Raw genomic sequence first — 21,269 nt, forward strand, 5'->3', positions numbered from 1 at the left:
CTTGTTTCATGCTTATACTGTCAAAGAAGAGCTGCTAAAGAGGACGGATCATGAAAAGATAGTCTTCTTGGCATTCAGTCTTGAATGCATATTTCAGGAAAGAAACCCTGCACAAATTATATGTTGCATTGGTTGCAAACGTGTTATTGATCACATCCAAGTTTCACAATGTTCTTGCTTTGTGACTGTTAGAAACTGGGTCTCTAGTTGGCAAAGGTACGAACCACAATCCTATTCACAGTAAGTCATATACACACCCTAAATTCACCTGTTCTCACCCTCGGGTAGCTTGGCACAGAGCAGTCCAGCTTAACTTAAGTGGTAATGTGTAAAGTATTTTTGCAACACTTACACACAGTAACACAATAAAAACACCACAAAAGCCTCCACACAGGTTTGGAAAAATAGAGAATATTTATTGGAGTAAAACAAGATTAAAATGACAAAAATCCAATAAGTAGAAGAGAGATATGACTTTTTTTTTTAGGATTAAATGTAAAATTGTGCTTAGAAGTCACTGGCGGTCAAAAGGTTACTTGAGGTCATGACGGATTGGTGCAAATACAAAGTTCAGGCCTACCGCGATGAAGGGTAAGATGGCTACAGGACCAAGATATGTGCCGGTGAAGAAATTCCTCGATGGAGCTTTTATCGGCATCAAGAGTCCACTGCATCACCATTGAGCCACACAAAAGGGAGTCCCACGTTGTCGCTGAGCTCCATTGAAGTGAATGCAAGTGTCGTTGTCGAGCAGCCACTGCTTCGGCGTCGAAGGGGAGATGCGTCGGCTGTGGTTGGCACAAAGTCCCAGAAGCATTGATGTTGAGATGGAAAAATCTGCAGAAACCCACTTCTGTGGCCCAGAACTGGAAGGGGACACCTCAGGCAAGGGCAGGAGTCACAGTTAGCAGAGTCCAGCTTTATCAGGAAATAGACAGTCTTTGATGTCCCTGAGACTGCAGAAGAACAGGGCGCAAGCCAGCAAACCCTTGGAGTCACTCTGAGTTCAACAGGATGGGTCCAGTCCTTGTCCCCAGCAGGGCAGCTCAGCAAAGCAGAGAAGCAGTTCCTTGGGACCGTCACTCCAAACAAAGTGGCAGTTCTTACAGCACAGCAGTCTTTACTCCAGCAGAATTCTCCTCTACTCCACAGGTGCACTGATTTACTAGGGCCAGAGTCCCAGTACTTATACCCAAATGTGCCTTTGCAGTGGCAGTATCTACAGAGAACTCCTTGAAGTGCACAGGTCCCCCTTTTTTCCCCCCAGCTCTGACTCCAGCATATTAGTAGGGGGTAATCAGCCCTGTGTGTGGGGACAGTCACTTCCCTAATGCAGTGTTTTAGCTCCCTTCTACCTTTCCAGCCAAGGAAGGCAGAAGAGTCTTTTGTACATTACCTCTAGCCAGCCACACAGGATGGGTGGGTGTAACAAAGTGTAGCTGTCACCTAGCTCGGATGTGTATTAGGGGTTGCAAGGCACAAAAGCAGTAAGAGCAGAGAAATGCCCACTTTCTAAAACTGGCATTTCTAAAATAGTAGTGTTAAATCTGACTTTACCAGTAAAGAGGATGTATTATTACCATTCCAAAGATGAAGCATGATGTAGCTACGCCTTTTTGATCAGGAATTGCATATTAAAAGTATATCAAGGAACTCCCAATGCTTGGCTATGGGAGGAGTAAGTCTCCAACGACTTTCACTACCACAACATGTAAAACTTAAAGGAACATGTCCTTCCTTATACTTACACAGCAGCTTGCCCTATGGGCTACCTAGGGCATACTCTAGATGTGAGTTATATGTAATAAAGGGGGAGTGCTTAGCAAGATGTTTTTTAATGCCAATCGAAGTGGCAGTAAAACAGCACACACAGGCTCAGCAATGGGAAACCTGAGTAATGTTTAGGGCTACTGAAGTGGGTGGCACAACAGTGCAGTAGGCCCACTAGTAGCATTTAATTTACAGGCTCTGGGTATACGGTATACCACTTTACAAGGGAATTAAATATGCCAATTGTACATACACCAATGTTATAATGTCTATGGGGAGAAGCACATGCACTTTAGCACGGGTCAGTAGTGGTAGAGTGCTTAGAGTTATATGGCAACAATAAGATACAGGAAAAACATGAGGTAAAAGCAAAAATGACTGTTTGAAAACCACCCTAAAGCTGTCAGCTGTCAGGTCTAACAAAGACTGTGCCTGTTGTTTTACTCTCAGCACTTTACTTTCTCTCAGTTGTCAGTTTTTGAGACTTCTACTTGTATTTATAGACTGCATTCTGATCAACTTGATGCCAGTTCCACATAGAACACTGTAATGGATGTGCTAACATAGTTGTGTTCAGCAGGATCTTTGTGGATTGTGGCATCAGCCTGAAAGAAAATATCACAGGGTCTGTGGCCTGCTTGAAAAACAAGCTTTCTCAACGTTTCTTTAAAGTGGTCCTTGCAGTGGGAACAGCAGTTTATGGATTCCACTATACAAATCCACCAATGTGATTAGTCCCTGGAGCAATCAATTTTTATATAAAACATAAGCACGTGAAGTTATCTAGCCACAAACTTTATGACACAGCGTGACCCCCAAGAATTGAATGTGACATGAGCCCCATTTTGTAAATCAGGGGACTTGTGTCAAAAGACAGATCAGCAAACCAAGCAAAGTCAAGAAGCAGGTGGAAGCTCCTAACCCCTACAAAGCATACAGGAAAAATTGTGTTGCCACCATTACAAGACTCGGTCCTCATGTCAAGGAAATTTAAAAAAAATAAGATATCAGTGGGCAAGCTAGGTACATCATTACACACTGGCACCTGTGTGGTGGCGCAGGGGAGCCAGAGGGACAATCCCCTCAGGGACCAAATGTGCCATTGGCACCGCAATACTCCTCTGGGAGCTCCAGCTTAAGCTTCACCCCTTGGTACTACAGGGAAGCTTGATGAGACGTCAGACCAAAGGGAGTGAATTTGAAGTGGCAGTACTACAGGGGTAACATGGTACCCATGAACATTAAAAAAATGAGGGTTAGCTGTCCGGTGGGTGATGGCCATCCCAGGGGCTGTGTGCATGGCCTGACTTAAGGCCTGACCCTGCTGCACACACTGGAGTAATCTTTTCAGGTGCACACCAGGTTTGGTTGAAGCATAGGGCAAGGTAGTTTTTCTCTAGAAATACTTGTAGCTGAATGGTGAATTTTATTTTCCCATCCTTTCTTGCAATTGTAAAATCACCAAGCAATAGGTGGTATAGTAGAAATGGCAGCTGGCCACGCATATATTCTCCATGCTCACTAGTGGAGGTGTTGCAGTTTACTGGAGAATGATAAAGTAGGCGTATCTTGCAAGAATTTGGTCGAGGCAGTGACCAGCATTCCTTTAGAGCATTTAATTTTTAAATAGGGAGCTAGAGCAAGGCATGATTTGCCTGGCGATCTGCTGAAAAGAAAACTGTGTAAGGATTTCGGCCCTAATGGGATCTGAGGCTCTGGATAGGGAAGGTGTGTGTGAGTGGTTATGGAGAGTAGCAGCTCTGCCACGTTTCCCAAGTCCATGTGTGATATGCTGCTCCAGTCCGGGGTTTTTCTTTGAATTCTAGGACTTGTAGTCTTGTTTATTCCGTTATAAAAGAAGACTACAAATCCCAAACTTCAAAGGAAAAAACCTGGACTGGAGCAGCACCTCATGCACGAATGAACCTTGGAAACGTTACCCAGTTATTAGGAAGGGTCAGCAGTAGTGATTTGTTGTGATAAAAAGAACATCATGTTCCCAGCAGAATGACTCGGACCATCTTGGTCATCAGAAGTGTGATCCAGGTACAATGTAGAGGACCTTACTTTGTTTTGTACCTAGGAGAGAGACTGAGGTGCTAGATGTGGGTGACCAGGAGGAGAGGGTTTAAGGTTGAATTATTTTTTGTTCCTTAGCGTATTATAATGAGTAAGAAGATGTGACTATCAGTAGATTGCACCATGATGTTGCGTTTGTCATGCAGGCATTTGAGTAGCTCGCAAAGTTGGTCCGAGGAATCAGAGACCAGAAGTTTGAGACCTTCAGTTATACTGCATGTGTATTTATTATAAAGAAGGTGGAGAGCCCGTACCCCTTCTACCGTTTTTATAAAGAAAATAATATCATTGTCTGTGGGGCCAGAACGTAGGCTATGATATCTATCAGCGATAGTCAACAGGTGTTTCTGGGTGTTTAGTTAGAGCATTATGTTTCAGGCTTTTGCTGCGTTTTTAGGGTGCCCAGGGCGGTAAACTATTTATGTGGTGTTGGCACCTGAGTCTAGGCGCTTAATAGGATACTTGCCTGTGAATTTGTACGGGAAGGCATAACTTTGATGGGGATGTGCTGAGTAATGGTTAATAGCTATGAAATTCCTGCATGAAATCAGTCTTTTTAATGTATTTAGGATCAGGTTCAACAATTTCTAGGTGGCAGGCTTGGGCGCATTAGATTAGTCCATACTATGGCGGGCATAGGTTCCTGCTCGCTATTTAAAATAGGGGTAGTAGATGCAGTTCAGTTCATTCCTGCCATGTTGACCTGGATACTGGTGTTTAAGTTCACAACATCCTAATAGACATGAGCTAAACGCGAGGACACAAATGTGTTGAGAAACTAATACCACTACATACATTCTTTTTTATGGACAGGGTACACGTTTTATTTACAGGAATCTCTTTAACATAGGAGCGAGATTCAAAGGTATGTGTGCTTCTAAAAAGATGGAACGGTTTACTGTAGAAGTGTTCTAAAGACACAAATATTTTTAGCTTCAAAATGTTCTGATAAATGTGGAAGTAAGATGCAAAATAAAAAATTTATAAAAAATCTAGCTCCGTTCATCAGATTTCTATTCTGTTTGCTGGGATGCGTAAGTGAGGGTCTCAATATCAAAATAAGCGTAGGAATGAGATGCGCGGAACACTGGTGCTATGTCTAGCACAACTCCGGGCATGTCTACTCTGAGTTATGCCTGGTGTATTAGCAATTCTTTCTTAATGTATTGATTAATGTGTACAAAATGAGTATTTTGTTGATTGCATTAGTCTCTTCCAGAGTACTAGATAGCATAGTGATACAGTATCAGTGTGAGTGAAGAGGCGTAGATTAAACATGCTTAGCACACTCACCTTAAGACTGACAGTAAAAGGTTTAATGCAGTAGGTCAGACATAGTAAAATAGGAATTGGAAAGGGTGGCACCACTGACCCTAAAAGGCCCAAACAGGGAGTTCGCTCTTAGACTTCCACCCTTTAATAGACACCCTAAAAGAGATCAAATATATTGAGGGAGTAAGGGTGGACCTTTCTTTTTGGCAGGGCTATAATCTTCTGATGAACCCGGATGTAAGATGGCCTCTCCTGTTGCCACGGCCTGGCTTCATGAGCCTCTTGCTGATAGAAAAGCTTCAAAGGTGTGGTGTGGGGCCAGATGAGAGGGGCCTCATGCTCGGCCATGCACACCCCTCTGACGGTCCCCTGGCTGCAGGAACCTGGGATGGCAACATTTTGAGCTTTAGAATCGCGTGCAGCATTTCGAGGGAGTAAAGCTGCACCTTCTGAATCACCAGACTGCTGCCTTAAGTGGGACTATATGTAAGATGGATGCCCCTGTATAGTGTGCTGGCCTCGTAACCCGCTTGTTGGCTGGGAAGGCTTCAAGTGTGAGGAATGGGCCCATTTTGCAAAGGGAGCCTCGTGCTTGATCCGGCATGCCCTTACAGTGCCCCTCTGTAGGGGTAGTTGTCTGGGATGGTGAAGTTTTAAAGTCTGGAAGCCTCTGCAGGGCAGGTCTTTCAGTTTCACCAGGCTGCACACCTCTAAGAGCTGTCGAGAATTGTTGAAAATGACATGACACAGTGGAATGATCATGGTGTTGTGCAGTTGGAGAGTATGCAGTGTGCCCAATATTGTTGATTATTATTTGATGTGATGACCCCAGTGTTCATTATCTGCCGCCATTATCCTTGTTTTCATACATTATTTCAGAGCACTAGTTTATCCCTTACATTAAGGGAGAAGGTGGATTATGCAAAGTAGCCCTATTTTAGCTGAAAGTTAGGAGCGTGATGAAAACTCTTATCTGCGCAGACGTCTGCTATTTTATAGACGTACTTGAAGCTGCTGGCCTTCCTAAGCATGGGTATGTACAGCAAACTAATGACCAAAGCCTGTCTACAGCAGTATGTATATATGTCATATTTTTCTGCACATTCCGAGCCGAAAGGCATCAAAGCACTCTATAGGTTCAAAGACGAGCACACATTCAATGAGTGATGGGAGAATCTGCTACTTTGTGGGCTGTTAATGTACTGTGGTGTAGTGTTCTTCAAAGAGGTTCTCTTAAACTCTTTCCTTAAGTGAAGGAGGGTTGGTACAATCTTGAGGGAGACTGGGATGTTCTAGATCTTGGGTGCAAAGATGGAAACGGTCTGCTGTCTTGTTTTTTTCCTTTTTTTGTTACAGTTGCTCTTTAGTTTGATTGCGTCTAGGCTGTGGGTTTGCTAAGAACCACAAGAAATGTTGAGTTTGTCTGCAAGATAAGCTCGGGTACTGGTGGTGATGGGTTTGTAAACGATGCAGCTGTTTTTGAAAATGATGGGAGAAGGCAAGGGGAACCAATGGAGCTCTATGAGGATGGTGGGGATGTGATCATATTGGTTCAGGCCGAAGATAACACATGCAGGGACGAGTAGCACACCCTTAACGGGTGCCAGTTTGGACTGTGAAACTGGAGGCCGGGGAGCAGGACTTAACCACCGTCCTGATGCGAGAGGACAAGGGCTTGAACAGCAGTTCTGTGGTCGCTTTCTGGAAGAAATATTGTGTATGTATCCGACTGAACCCAGATACAAGTACCCCGGATGTTTTGAGTGTGAGGTATCAACGGGAAAGTGGGACAGCAAAACTTATATGCACTTAGTCACATTATGCATATACATATTTACAATTTGAGGCATGTGGGCATTAATGTGGTTTCTCCACAAGCACTTCATTTTTGTGGTTATGTTTTAAAGCCGGTATTAGAATAGAACCCAAGGCTCCGTTCCCAGGTCAACCTGTTAACCACAACACCCCGTGTAGTGCCTAGCTATGCACCCGGCCTTTCCGCATTTGGGTAGAAGCGCTGCAACCAATTTAGCCTCTGCGAAACGTGTTGAGCTTTAACAAAATACAATTAAGTAGGAGGAACTTGCGGCATCACGCTCCAAACTGGAAGGTACTCAGCACGTGTTGGAATGTTTGCTGATGTAGACATCTTTGTCCTCAATTTTGGAATGCAACACACTGCTTCCTCTTTGTGCTGTCAAAAAACGTCATAGTGGGAAGCTTGTTATTTGTCTCAATGACCGAATGAAAGCAGTAACACATCTTGCACGGTTTAAGAAGCTCCTCGCCAAATCCTTGAGTATTTGAGTCACAGCTAGAGGTCACTCGTTCCCACACTAATCATTCCAGTGCCGAAGATTGATATCTCTTGGTCGGTTGAATAAATCATAATGATTTTAGGCCAATGACTCCTTGCTACGAGTATCAAGTAATTCCTGTTTACGCGCCGTACCCAAGCATAGACAGTTTTACCGTCTGATTCTTTTTTTAATCATTGTTTTGTGTTGTTTGCTACACCAATTTATAACTCCTTGCAGTGTCATTAGGTTTGCAGCACTTTTTAAAACAGCTCATTTTGCATGTATTTTTACATTAATTACACATAGTATTTAAAAAGTATTTTAGGCTTTAAACTTTAATTCGCAAGCACCACCAACAGACATTTCTGAATTTAGTCTACTTTTAGGAATCTCACATTTGAGATTGCATGTTAGCCCTCCTAAATTTCTGATCTGTAAGTGTGTAATATTCACCTAGTAACCAGCGGCGTGGCTATCAACATTGCAGCAGGGCAGTGGGTTCGGATTTTGCACCCCAATAATGTCTGTATTTTAGTAACTAACCAGGGCGTAGTATCCTGTTCTGCCTTGAGTAGGGGCCCCGACATCCTTGCTACACCATTGCAAATGACACGCTTTTTGCCTAACACAGTTACCATGACTGTCCACCCGGAGGCCCGTGGAGTTTCGTTTTCTTTGTACTAGCTAGGCCTCATCATTTTTTAATGTGTTGTTTAACCTCCGACTTCCCTTTGTATTACTACAGTTGGATTAAATACCGAGATGGGGTTTTTAGAGGCAGCTTGAAGTTCTCTGTAGCTGTTTCTTAAATGGGAAGTGGAATGTTCTTCGCCCTTTGAGCAGAAATGTAAGTGAATATATGTGTATGGGACGCTTGTCTTTTTTTTCTTTGTTAGTGGCCTGCTCACAGACGCAGTGTTTAACCAGGGTGAGGTTTTCAGGTTACAGTTATTAAAATCTTTATTATTCTGGCATGCATAACGAATGATACGTGATTAGTGATGACACTATCACGTGTGTACTACTTATACTGCCGGCAAAAAAATGAACTTGAGCCATACATCAGACAGCAGAAAGGCTTTATAATAATCATCACTTCCAGAAGATGCAATAGTTTTGTAAATGATTTTGTATAAATGAGCAAATCCATAACTTTACACAGAAACTACAAAAATGGTATGGACATGATTTTTTGTTAACCATGAAAAGGAAGCAACTTCATTGTATTTTCCCATACTTAAACATGGCAACCTTTTCCTGTCACAGAGGAGTGTCTGCCCTGTAAACAGCAAATTGAATCTCCCTGCCGTCAAGTAATCTTCTCTAGTATCGGAGGAGTGTCCCATCTTGCGGCGATTCCTGACGCAGAAATGTGATGGGAAGAGACGTTCTGTATATGTTCTTCAAAGAACCATTTCATGCCTCTAGAAGCTGCTTCCGTGTCCAAGTGGGACAATATATATGATGGAACCGAAATGGAGCCGTACAATTAATGCTCAGTTTGTGCCGGCGGTTAGTGGTGGGCACAGGCATTTTTTTTATTTTGTAAGAGGGGTGTACTTTCCATAGTCAGTCATTCTGTAATCCCAAATTAATATACAGAAGTTATAATCACTTAATAGAAATGTTATTTCCTTAGTAGACGTACGTTTAGGGGAATGGAGTCACCTATCGTGACCAGGACCTTTAGAAGTCTTAGCGGAAACTGAGATATTCTGTTGCATTCGTAAACTATTTGGATTTTCTTTGTTGGTTTAGGTGACTCCCTTACCCCCCCCCCCCCACCACCAGTTTAGAGTGCGTCTCTGGTTTCAGTTCCTATTTGCACTATTTTGTCGGGAGTAGAGGGTGCTGTCCTTTCATGTAGTTGGGAGATGAGCTTGGGGGTGACACTTACATATAACCAGAATGTTGACCGATGTTACTAAAAAAGGGGGTTCTGCTTTGCCGAAATTGGAAAGCGTGCACTTAGGCCAACACTTTTTCGAATGGAATTGTAACATTGTTTTCAGTTGTAAAATATTTAAAAGGAAGGTCCATGCAGCTGAAAATGGCCTTTTCCTTTGGGCTTCTTGGTTTTTGAAAGGTATGTACATGGTTTCCTGGCCCTCTACAGTGTCTCCGCAGAATGTGGTGTTGCGGGTCCTGAGTTGTAGTTGTACTTCCAGAAGAGGGAATACTCTGATGAATTCTTTGGCCTTAATATTGCTTTGGGGTGGTAAGAAAGGGATGTTGCGTCAAAGAGCACACCCGATTTTCTATCAGTTTTTATAGATATGGCTTTGAGGTCAAAGGTCATCTGACTGATGATCACTTGGCATATCATAAGCAGGGTCCTGCGTGTGCCCTGGTATGTGCACAACGAGTTTGGGACCTGACAGAAAAGGATGGTTTCATTTTTTAAACATGGAGGTTAAGTGACATCATCCTTTCTCAGCTTTTTTCACTTAAGAACCTGTAGGGAAAGGGTTATAAAACATTTTTTGTGACTAACTAGAGATGTGTAAATTTAAACACTCCACGCACGGCTGAGGATCCAAAGCAAGGACATTCCTGAGCACTCGCATAGAGCAATCTTTGTGTGCGCGCTCCACCGAGTGACTGACGCAAAAAGAAATAAACTGCGAGGCCCTGTGTGGCAGACATGACCAAAGAACTTGTTGTATCATTCATGTTTACAAGGTTTATGTTTTCCAAAGATTTCGTACATCCTGACCTTACTTGCCATTTGCAAAGTCATTGAACTAAAACGGAAAAACAGTGAACTAAACCACTTGTGATACATTCCCGATATTCCCCACAGAGCAAAATCTTCACAGCGAGAGAGGTGATGTCTACTTAGTGGTCACGAGTGTTATCTTTGGGACTGGTACTCGTCAGGTTAACCCACCGGAGGGTGAAAGGGATGTCTGTTTTACACAGAGCTGAAGATCAAGCAATAATGTGTTATATGCTTGCGAGCTACACCCAAGAATGAGAACCACTCACAGGAGGACAGGAAAAATGAAGTTATGGGAAAAATATCTTATATAGTGCCTTCGTCTTTACCAGTGCATGAAAAAGGTTGTCAGTGTTTGTGTTGGAAGCCCTATTCTGTTTTTGAGTCCCTGGTGCGTAATATACACTGTAAGCATTTCTAAATCTTTTACTGCCTTGGCTTCAGTGTGATTCTCTAATTTCTACCTCGTCTTCGCTCCCTAAGCTAACTATAACTCCTGTCTCTGCCATGCACAGTTCTTTTTTTTTTTTAATTTGACTGCTAATGCTTCATTTATATTTGTAATACCTTTATAGAAGTTGTCATGAGTGCTGCAATGTCTGAGTTAATTAACAGTGCATGGCGAGAGGGCGAATTATAGTTACCTTGGAGCACGAGTTATAGTTACTTAAAATAACTCTAACTATAAATGCTGACTTTCTCTAGTTTTGTACGAGTAAATTCAGAACCTAACTATAACGTCCCTGTAACCTTTGTTTTTTTCAGTGAATTTCTATGTTTTAAAAAAAAGTAAAGTAATTTTCATTTGCCCGTGCGCAGCGGTGGTTGGCCGCAGAGCCAACCCCTAAAACAACCCTACCCCACGCTAAACTCAGTTTTCAGCCATGCACAGCGGGGTTGGCCACAGGGCCTGGCAAGCAGCCGGTTCCTGTGTCCATTCCCTATAACAACCCAACCCCACACAGCCCCCATCCCCTGGCCGATCTTAGTCCCCGGGACCCCATCCCCTGGAGCCTGGCCTAAACGTTTGTGTTTTTGAGGAGGAGGGCCAAGCGGCCCCCTTCCCAGGCCGATATTGACCCTGGGGACCCCATCCCCTGAGGTGCATCCTATTTTTTTTATTTTGTTTGAATTTTTTTAGGGGGTAGGAGGTCACATGGTTCCCTTCCCTAGGCCAATCTTAGCCCCGGGGACTCCATCCCCCATGGCACGGCCTAATTAGTTATTATTTTGGGGGGTGGGGGCCACCTGGCCCCCCCTTCCCAAGTCTGATCACAGCCCCAGGGGAAATCATCCCCCGGGCCCGACCATGTGACCTGGGTGCCCCACAGGGCACCTAGTCACAATGCTGGGGACCGTGGGGAAAGCCTGAAGGCCCCCATGGTCCCAGCTGGCTTTCCGCCTTGTTTCCTCTGTCTCCCTGCTTGCACCTCAGTGGGCAGGGAGACAGAGGAAACCTCTGCTCACAGTGAGGGAGAGCAGTTTGACAGCTCTCCCTCACTGCGAGCAGAGTGTTTACTGTGGCTTGGTGGCAGCTGTAAAACTGCATCCAAGCCACAGCAACAGTTATGTCCTGGGGGTGTGCACCCCAGGACATAGCACGAGCCGGCCCCAGGGGGGTGGCACTGCCCAGGGCCATTATTGACTATTTGAGGGGGGCAGCGTGGCCCCCTCCAACAAATAGCTTTGGGGAGGTGGTGGTCCCTGCGGCTGTAGGGGGAGGGGCATGTGTCCCCCCACATGTCATTTGATTTACCACCTTGGGAGGTGGTTGTTGCCAGGGCTGTGGTAGGGCCATGCGGCCCCCCTGCGCGCAAAAAGAAATAAAATGTGAGGCCCTGTGTGGAAGACATGACCAAAGAACTTGTTGTATCATTCATGTTTACAAGGTTTACGTTTTCCAAAGATTTCGCACATCCTGATCTTACTTGCCATTTGCAAAGTCATTGAACTAAAACGGAAAACCAGTGACCTAAACCACTTGTGATACATTCCCGATATTCCCCACAGAGCAAAACCTTCACAGAGAGAGAGGTGATGTCTACTTAGTAGTCACAAGTATTATTTATGGGACTTGTACTCAACAGGGTAACCCAACAGAGGGTGAAAGGGATGTCTGTTTTACACAGAGGTGAATGATGTGCTCCCCGGGGCACATCATTTCATTTACTGCCCCGGGGAGGTGGTGATCCCCGGGGGGTTGTGGAGGGCTGCGCAGCCCCCCATACAATTACTAGTTTGCCCCAGGGATGTAGGGGTACCCGGGGCTGCAGGGGGGGGGGGAGGGGCAGACACAGAGCCCCACTCTTCATTTTATTTACTGTCCTGGGGAGTGGGGCTCTGCACCCCCTGCATACAATTACTAGTTTTCCACAGGGAGTTGGTAGTCCCTGGGGTGGGGGGTGGGGGTTGCTTAGCCTCCTGCATACCATTTCATGAGTGCCTGGGGTGATTTCGGTTGGGGGGGGCAGCACAGCATCTGCTCATACCATCACAGAAATGTCGCAGGAAGGTCGAGGCCTTTTGCTTTGGGATGGACAAAGCCCAGGGGTTTGGCCCTGTGCACCCTCTCCCCATTTATCACATGCCCCAGGACCTGGCCCACCTGAGGGCTTTGAAAAAACAAACGCAGAAGCATGTGCTTGTTTTAAAATTTTTGCCACAACTTTTGAGAATTTCGCAGCAAAACATACATTTTTGCCTGTCGGGTTCCCTCTGGGACCCCAAAACACCAGAACTAAGAGTTCAGGGTATCTCTACCCTGCCCCCCTTTATGTTTTTTAATACTATTTTTTGAGCGACTTTGCTGAAGCTGAGCCCCAAGATGGCTGCCAACACTTTCTGGTTGAAGTGTTAGCAGACAATCAAAGCTCTGCATTTCCCTGCACAAGCTCGTCATTATTCGCCCTCCTCCCAGGGATGTTATTGCTTGGGTATCTGTTCAAAGTTAAGGAATCTGAAGTCTCTATCAGATGAACAAGTTACTTACCTCCGGTAACAAATTATCTGATAGAGACATATTATAGTTGTAGATTACTTACCGACCCACCCATCCTCCTTGCTCTGCAAACTGATTTCTAGGGATAGGGACTTCCCTTTCAGCGGCCCTAGTTCTGGCACACCAGGGTCAGTGTTTTTCATGGCTCAGTGTTTCTGGCATGGAAAGTCGTGAAAAGAAACTGACATCAGCTCACCAGCGTGGTGCCTATATACGACCTGCGACGTCATATCCAGCAACCACGTCACCAGCGGTGGACGTGGACTCGACTAACTGCACCTGATGGTGCGCAGGTGTCCTGCTCTAAGAAAAATCTCCAGATCCAGACTGATGCCTGGGGGAAATTCTACAGTAAGGAATCTGCAACTAGAATATGTCTCTACCAGATAATTTGTTACTGAAGATAAGTAACTTGTTCTTTAATTCAAAATCATAACTCAAACTAAGCTGTGTTTTTGTAAGTGAATGCATACAGCCTTAAATGCACATCTGTGGGACTATGGTAAAAAAACAAATGGAAAACAAATGAAACAGTTTGTTTTTATGTGTTCAGGTGGCAGGTGAGTGACACGTTGCAATATCTTGCAAGGAGAATGATGGCTAAGATGTACAAATGTGAAAATCGCCGAGAAGAGAAGCTTGACAAAGAAAAACACGTATGATGCATATTCACATGCTGAATGCAGAGGCTTGGTATTGGGCTAGTGCAGGCTTCTCCAGCCAGTAGCTCGAGAGCTATTGGTAGCTCTCCAGCTGCCTGTGAGTAGCTCTCTTGTATGCAGCCCAGCCTATCAAATGAGAAGTTTTTGTTTGGTTGAATTAGTATATATGTATATCAAAATAGAAAAGTGCGTTTTCTAGATGAAAATGTGTGTATTTTGAGAACTCATAATTTTCCAAATATATTTAAATCTAATATTTGACTGATGAATATACAACACTGGAGACTAATTATTTTAAATGGTACCTTGGTGTTACTGGTATTGCAGTTATCACTGTTATGTATCACCCATCTAGAGGCACCTTAAATTTACAAATCCTTTTTTGCATAACTGCTGGCAACCCAGCACTGAGGTGGTCATTGCCGCTTATCTTGCATAAGGTGACCACTAATTTATTTTTATCTGATGTGGTCACCACTAATTATATTAGTAGCTGGGGTGATGTCCATTGAACCGAAGTACCTCTTATTACTTAAAAGGTTGGAGGCCCCTGGCCTAGTGCATGTCACAGTGTAATTGTTCAAACTCAGGCTACAGCTTTAGCATTTTGTCAAGAAACCCCCCAATATCTTAGCTCGAAATCAAGACTTTCCACCTCTTCTTTACTTTCTTGACTTCCAGCAGGGTGGAAATGGATCTATGTGGCTCAGTAATTGCTTTCACCCTCCCAGCATCTGGCCTGTGCCATCTAATACCTTTAACCGCCATTCAATGACTTACAACTTGAAAAATTGTAGCAATCACTATTTTATCTCCTAATGCATTTGATGGAAGTGACTATGCCCACTTTTGATATTTATAGCAAACAACACTTAATGGTACATTGTAATTTTCCATAAAGGTTTCAGATCACAATGTGCTCTACTTGTGTATCAGCTCGCAACATTGCTGGCACCAAGGTAGTCACATTGTGCATCAAATACTTAGTGCCACCAAAGAAGTGTCATGGTCTAGCCCCACGATTTTTAAGGTGAAACCTTTATTTGTTCAGTCTTCCCAGTTTCTCAGATAGCAAGATTGTGTATGAGCTGTGTTATACTCAACCGTTCAGTGAATCAAAAATAATGATGCTTATTGAAGTCAAATTGTGAATGACGATGTCAATCCGTATCTTCTCAAGAAATGTAGAAGCATTGATTCTTATTTTATTGCATTTTTCTTTTTATTCACAGATGTTTACTTTATTGCAACCCTGTCATTTTTGTGGAAGGTCTCCGTTATAACACTGGTCAGTTGTCTTCCGCTCTACTTCTTGAAATATCTGCGAAGAAGATTCTCTCCACCAAATTATTCAAAGCTAACATCATAAGCTACCACTTAGCGTAGCAGAACTCAACTTTGCACACTTCGGTTGTAATACAAAAATATATAATAAATATTCTAACAACTATGTACAACAGTTGTGCTATGCAGTAATCAATAACAATATGCTTGAAAGATTACGGCTAAGCTACAGTCAACTTAATCCAAACAAGTGAAGAAACGTGACCTAAAGGGAACTGCTCCAGGAATATTCGGTTTTCAAAGATATTTTGCTTCAAAGATTTATCTGATGTGTCCAAATGTATTTAGAGTGCAATGGTATTGTTGGCATGCGTTGAATGTTTCGACGTTACTTTGCGCCTTTGCGCGGAGGGATCTCATCTTTGAATTTTCCCATTGTTTCACTTAACATGATGTGGTCTTCTTTGGGTGTCAAAGAAATGTGCCATTTTGTTTTCTTTAGAAAAGCTGATGAGTTGTTGATGGTGCTGAATTTTTCCTTTGTTCTGACTGTATTTTTTTTTTTACTCTCATCACGTCATTTAATTTACATGGGGGGAGGGTCTAGGAATTTGGTTGCTCTGCCTGCCACTTTCTTTGTCATTTGTGAGTGGTGGTGTGATCAAGCTTGGTATTGGCTGTGGCCTCAACGGCCCATCACAGACCTGACAGGAATACTGTTTTCCATTTGTTAATGAAAGTACCTAGATATTGCACAAATGTTGATTTGGCAGGTATGAATGGGAAAGAATTGTTGAATATAAAATCAGTTACTTATAAAAATGTGCACAATTGCAGCAATCTTATTTAAAGATGGAGCTCCCTGTCTGACTCTTAGATTTGAATAGAATAAACCTCTAATCTCCATCTTTCCAGAAACGTAAGATCTAAATGAGGTCTCACAGGTCAAAAAGGGTAAATAAGTGTTTGTTAAACCCCTAATAAAACAGTGAAGAGGAACTTCCTATACCCTATTTGGTGTTACTTTGACAGAAGAATGGATCATGAAAAGACGATGTAGACTTATTTTCTAATATTTCAATTTAAGCTAGAGATGAAATGGCAAGACTAAAACTAGGCAGTGCGTTCTTGTGAGCAAAAGTCAGGAATTTAACCCAGTCTTGAGCCAGTAACCTGCGAGTGAAATGCCTTTCAGCATGTCACCAGTGAGTTATTCGAGGTGTCTTGGTGCTTTGGCAGCGTAAAAGACATGACTCTAATCCTCAGCACGACTGAAAGGAGGGATCAAGAGACCTGTCACTCTGGACAGTAGCTTCAAAATGTGTTTCCTGTTTGAATGGTCTTAGGAAGCTGAGATTTAGAAGCACGTGAGCAGCCCTTGAGGCAGCAGCTTTTAAAGGGGTTAAAGTGAAAAACTGCATTTTGGTGATAAAGTAGATGACAACCTTCAAACCAAAATAACCAAGTCCAGGTGTCAGGGTAAACTCACATATTTCTCCATTGAATTAATCTAGCTTTAGTATTACCAGTCCATTTGCCTCTATCATGCTAGCTCACGTTGGCCACTTATTGCGGCATGCTGGTGCATATTCTTTTACAACTCACTGGGAACCGTCATGCAGCTGGCTTGGTTTGCCATCTGATGCTTCTGTCGTCATTCCACGCATCAACTCCTGGTTCCGCTTCGACCACTTGTTCCTTTCTCAGTACAACAGAGAGAAAAATGGAGTATATCCTATCTTCACGCATTTCTTGTTCAGCAGAGATTCCACCCATGGCTTTCCAAAAAGCTTCCTGTACTCAATCTCATTTGCTTACCTTTCATAAGAAAATCAACATTTCCATATATAAACTAGCCTTATGAGCTAAGTAGAATCCCTGCATAATGATAATGCCACCCGTTTGTTGTTTTTGACTAGATGTTTTGGTCTGTATTAGTTGTAGCTCTTTCCAAGAGCAGTTTAAGTTGCATAGTATGACTTCATTTTCTTCTTCTGACAGTGTACTTCTCAGTTTACACAGACTTTTACAATCTTCAAATTTGTTTGAAAAATATTTAAAAAGTGACCTCATTAACGAGGAATATATGTAGGAAATGTTGAAATGCATACACTTTGTTTTTCAAAGCTACATACACAAGTAAAATCTTCTAATTTGTAATTTTTTATCATAAAGAATAATCCTTTGCCTTACAAATCTTCACCAGCACCTTCCCCAATCAACCCTCTCTTTCTGCTCCCCTTACACAGTGATGCATAAACTGCGTTTTGAAAATATTTGACATTTTTGTGGCAGGAAGGGGCTTCCACTGTTCTAGAGCTGAAAATGTTACATGGGCAGCAATTGCCAGGTTATCAAGGTCTTATTGTAGGGAACGTAAAATCTAGAGACATGTTACTGCGATGTTGGCATTAGCTGAAATACTTGGGTCAGCCCGTACATATTTGTTGGTTTAATTTTATTGAATCAATATCAGTCGGGTAGCAGCATAGTGCTTATTTTAAAGGAGGAGTAATTGTACTTGGCAAAATAGGTCATATTATTTCTACATATATTGGGCCTCGTTGTGAATTCTGGGTGTGGGAATACCATAGAGCTGGAGTCTCCAATTTCAGAACACATCCCCACACCTAAATCTAGGCATTAGAAGATATTTCCCTCAGAAGGAGGAATAACAATGGACCAAGGAATATTGGGTCAAAATCCATAAGTTTTCCACTTTTCGTGTGAAATAACAGGTCAGAATTCGCACCCAGTACCACCTGCAGGAGCAGGTGGTCAATGGGTGCTTTGTCTTTTTGGTGGATAATGTGTCTGGTGGTAAATGGAGAGTAGAGGTTTTGACTGGGGAGCCTTTGTAGCTTCCCACATGGTGTAGTTCGAGGGCAAGTTGGAGCAAGCCGCAGCCGCCGTCTGGAGCCCACTGCACCCTTGTCAAAGGTCTGGCCTTAGAATTATTGGGTCAGAAATTTGCAGACCTGTTAATTCCGGGCACAAAGATACTGGGAAGGGCCGAATGCCCTAGAGTGCTATCCTATCCCCTCATTAGGGATAAGCTCTGGGCCGCTCATAATGTTGGTCCTAGGGAGGGTGGGTGGGTGTAATGTGCAGGGCAGAATACAGTTAGGGGCATGGCTGGGCATTGCTGGTATTATCGGTCGCATCTCACACATTTTGAGTGATTAATTGATGACGCAGGGTGGGTTTTGCTGTAGTGCTTAAGCAGGTGCGGGGGAAGAGTCTGAATGCCAAAGATAACCTTTACAAGATCTGGAGTAGTGTGCAGGTGTGGATATTTTTTACTTTGTGTTATTGTGTTTTAGATCATGTGTCAAGCAAAGGCATAACTCCGTAGGGTTTCTGGGCAGCTTGAGAATGGATTGTCTGCTAAGCTGTCTTGTTTCTTAATTATGGTTATTATTTGATTGAGTTAGTTATGAATGCTACACACACCTGAAGTGGAACCAGTATAGCTCTTTTGGGGTGTGGATCACATGGTTAGGTGTTGTTTGATAGGGGTAGCTGCTCGGTGGAAGGCTGCTTTTAGGTAAGGTAGTGTGGTTTCAGGGAGTGCAGTGAGCAGGCATCACACTTTAAATAGAAACGTTTTTTGAATGATTTATGGTTTGATCCTATATAGAAGTGGCAGAATTTCTTGCTCCCTCGCCATCCACTGCTACTTACCCCACATATTACATCACTCATGACATCTTCTATGACACCATTGATAATATCACTACAGCATTTGAGGTGGAAATATTGATGAAAAAACTGTGCACGGCAGGGGTGCGAGTTATAGTTACCTTTGGGCTTGAGTTTTAGTTTCTTGAGATAAGTATAACTATAGCTGCAGAAATTCTATGGTATTGTGTGTGTACTATCTGAACCTAACTACAACTTTAATACTATTTCCTAACCATAACATCCCTGTAACTTTTGTTTGTTTCAGTCAAATATATATATATAAATAGATGTATATATGTAATCCCATGGGGGTGTGTGGTTCTGGTGACCTAGTAAACCAAAAGGCCAAAGGTTGAGTGTTTTGTAAATGCTACCAGAGCCCCTGAAATGGCAACATGTGAATGAATACATTACACTGTATCTGTTATGTATTTTTATATTACATGTTTATTTTGGAGAGGTTATCTTTACATTTTTCTTCAAAGTGCAGCTAATAAGCTGTAATTGAGATTTGAATGTTACATTTTTGTTCACCATTTATAAATCAATTGTTGGTAAAATAGTGGACAATGGTGAGGGTCACTGGATTTAAATGATTCTGTGTCTCTGCATTGTTTACCGCATAGTTATGGATTTTTCAGCATTTACCGTATAACTTGCCACATCATTTGCAGATTTTCTGAAAAATGTTTCCAGCTCAAATAGATGAAAATGACACTGTCAGTGTGTGCTGCTGTATAGCTGTGCTGCATAACCCTAATAGCCCTGCCAGTGGTAAAGCTCTGTAGAGATGTTTGGGTTATCATCATCATAATGAAACTATGTTCACAGGGAAAACACACTTGTTACATCTGTCCTGACTTTGGGCCTTATAACGACCTTGGTGGATGGGATACACTCACAAACGTGACGGCTATCCCGCCTGCCGTTTTCACAAGTTCCATACGGTATAATGGAACGTGTACTACGGCAGACGGGATATCCATCATGTTTGTGACGGAGTATCCCATCCGCCAAGGTCATAATCAGGCCCTTTGTGGTCATCTCATATGGCATGGCAAAAAAAAAAAAATGAACTTCTGCTGTTTGATAAAAAGATAGCCTATTCAGTTTCCATATCCTTTTTTCCAAGAGTGTCACAAAGCCTGACATTTCTTAAATACTTAACTAAAAATTGATGCTGCATAATTATGTTGGTTGTACATTAGAATATTTTCAGAATCATTGTAAAAAAAAAATGAACTTTATTTATCAGTGCTATACAATGTTCCAAATTCATTCTTTTTACATTTCTGGGCATTCTTTCAGCAAAGTAAACTTTCTAGGGTTGTGTGGAGTTTCACAATCTCAAGCACCTGGAAGGTGCTTATCTTTACTTCATGCAACACAGATCACAGGGGCATGTTGTTGTAAGACTACTCTGAAAGCAAAAATAATAATGATAACAAATCAAATATTTTACTTTTGAGATCTATGGAAGTGGTTGTCCTTGATTATTTTTCACAGTGCTCATAATTGTGATTGGGAAAAACCTTGGTGTCATTGTGTTTTCCAGGTGTGCCAGTTGTTATTTTATTTTCATGGCTGTGCACCTACTCCGATTTGGAGAGCAAAAGATTTCTGTTGTTTAAATTGGTTATTATTTATTGTGCCACTCATGTTTTTGTATGGTCATCTCAAGAACAAGATGTACATATCATGGAGTTACGTTCAATATGAATGCAATTAATTTATTGTGGTGTGGATTTTAATGTTGCAAGCAGTTACACATTAAAAAAGGGGTTCATGTGAAAATAAAGGATTTTTAAGCAACTAAAAACGTGTGTATTCTATTTTAGCTCTGCTTGCCTTAGTATTTTTGTGACATAGCTATTCATCCATGTACTTACTGTAGTGTTTATACAGTGCTCCTGCTAACTTTTGTAGGCTTCTGAACGCTTAGTTCGTGTTATTGAGAACCCACAACAGGAAGCAATTATGAGGTTAGCAGGGAAAATCTGTTGTAATTAATCAAGACCATGTACGAGATGGAATAGGCGAGTTTTTAGGCGTATAAGAGGTCCGACCATCGAAAGCTTCTTAATCACGAGCAATTTTTCATAAATGAATTTTAGGTATTAGTAGGACTCCGCCCTATGATACAAGACGCTCTTTAAAGTTAATATTTTTATTGTAGCGAAACAGTTCTATAGAAAGTTCTGTACCTTACACTGTTGCTTTTTTTTACATTACACATACTTAAATTACTTTGTCTACATTTTTGATTTCAGACTTTTAAAAACGAAGTGATTTCCAGATAATCACACGATTTGTGTGGGAAGTGTTGAAGTTAGGATCTGAACTTTCGTGCGAAGGTTTCAGGTTCAGGAACCTCCAGACCAAACCCAGCACTTGGACATTGGGGAAATGAAAACACAATTTAACAAGCAAGCTTTGGTTTAGCCTACGTGTTATACCACCTCCTAGTTGTGACTCATTTTTACCCAGCCTCACTCTTGATG

The 21,269-nt window shown here is 42.5% G+C and overlaps 1 protein-coding gene across 2 annotated transcripts in view; it reads left to right on the top strand.

The window, feature by feature from the left end:
* The window catches only part of ATP9A (ATPase phospholipid transporting 9A (putative)), a 534,117-nt gene extending 513,530 nt beyond the window's left edge, over nt 1-20,587 (top strand). For both annotated transcript variants that reach the window (XM_069243632.1, XM_069243631.1), the window contains exon 28: nt 15,033-20,587. In XM_069243632.1, the coding sequence (XP_069099733.1) occupies nt 15,033-15,169 (137 nt within the window). In that variant the 3' untranslated portion in view covers nt 15,170-20,587. The remainder of the gene's footprint in view (nt 1-15,032) is intronic.
* The last annotated feature ends 682 nt before the right edge of the window (nt 20,588-21,269 follow it).

The sequence above is a fragment of the Pleurodeles waltl genome, chromosome 7 (genome assembly GCF_031143425.1).
Source record: "Pleurodeles waltl isolate 20211129_DDA chromosome 7, aPleWal1.hap1.20221129, whole genome shotgun sequence".
Classification (NCBI taxonomy): domain Eukaryota; kingdom Metazoa; phylum Chordata; class Amphibia; order Caudata; family Salamandridae; genus Pleurodeles; species Pleurodeles waltl.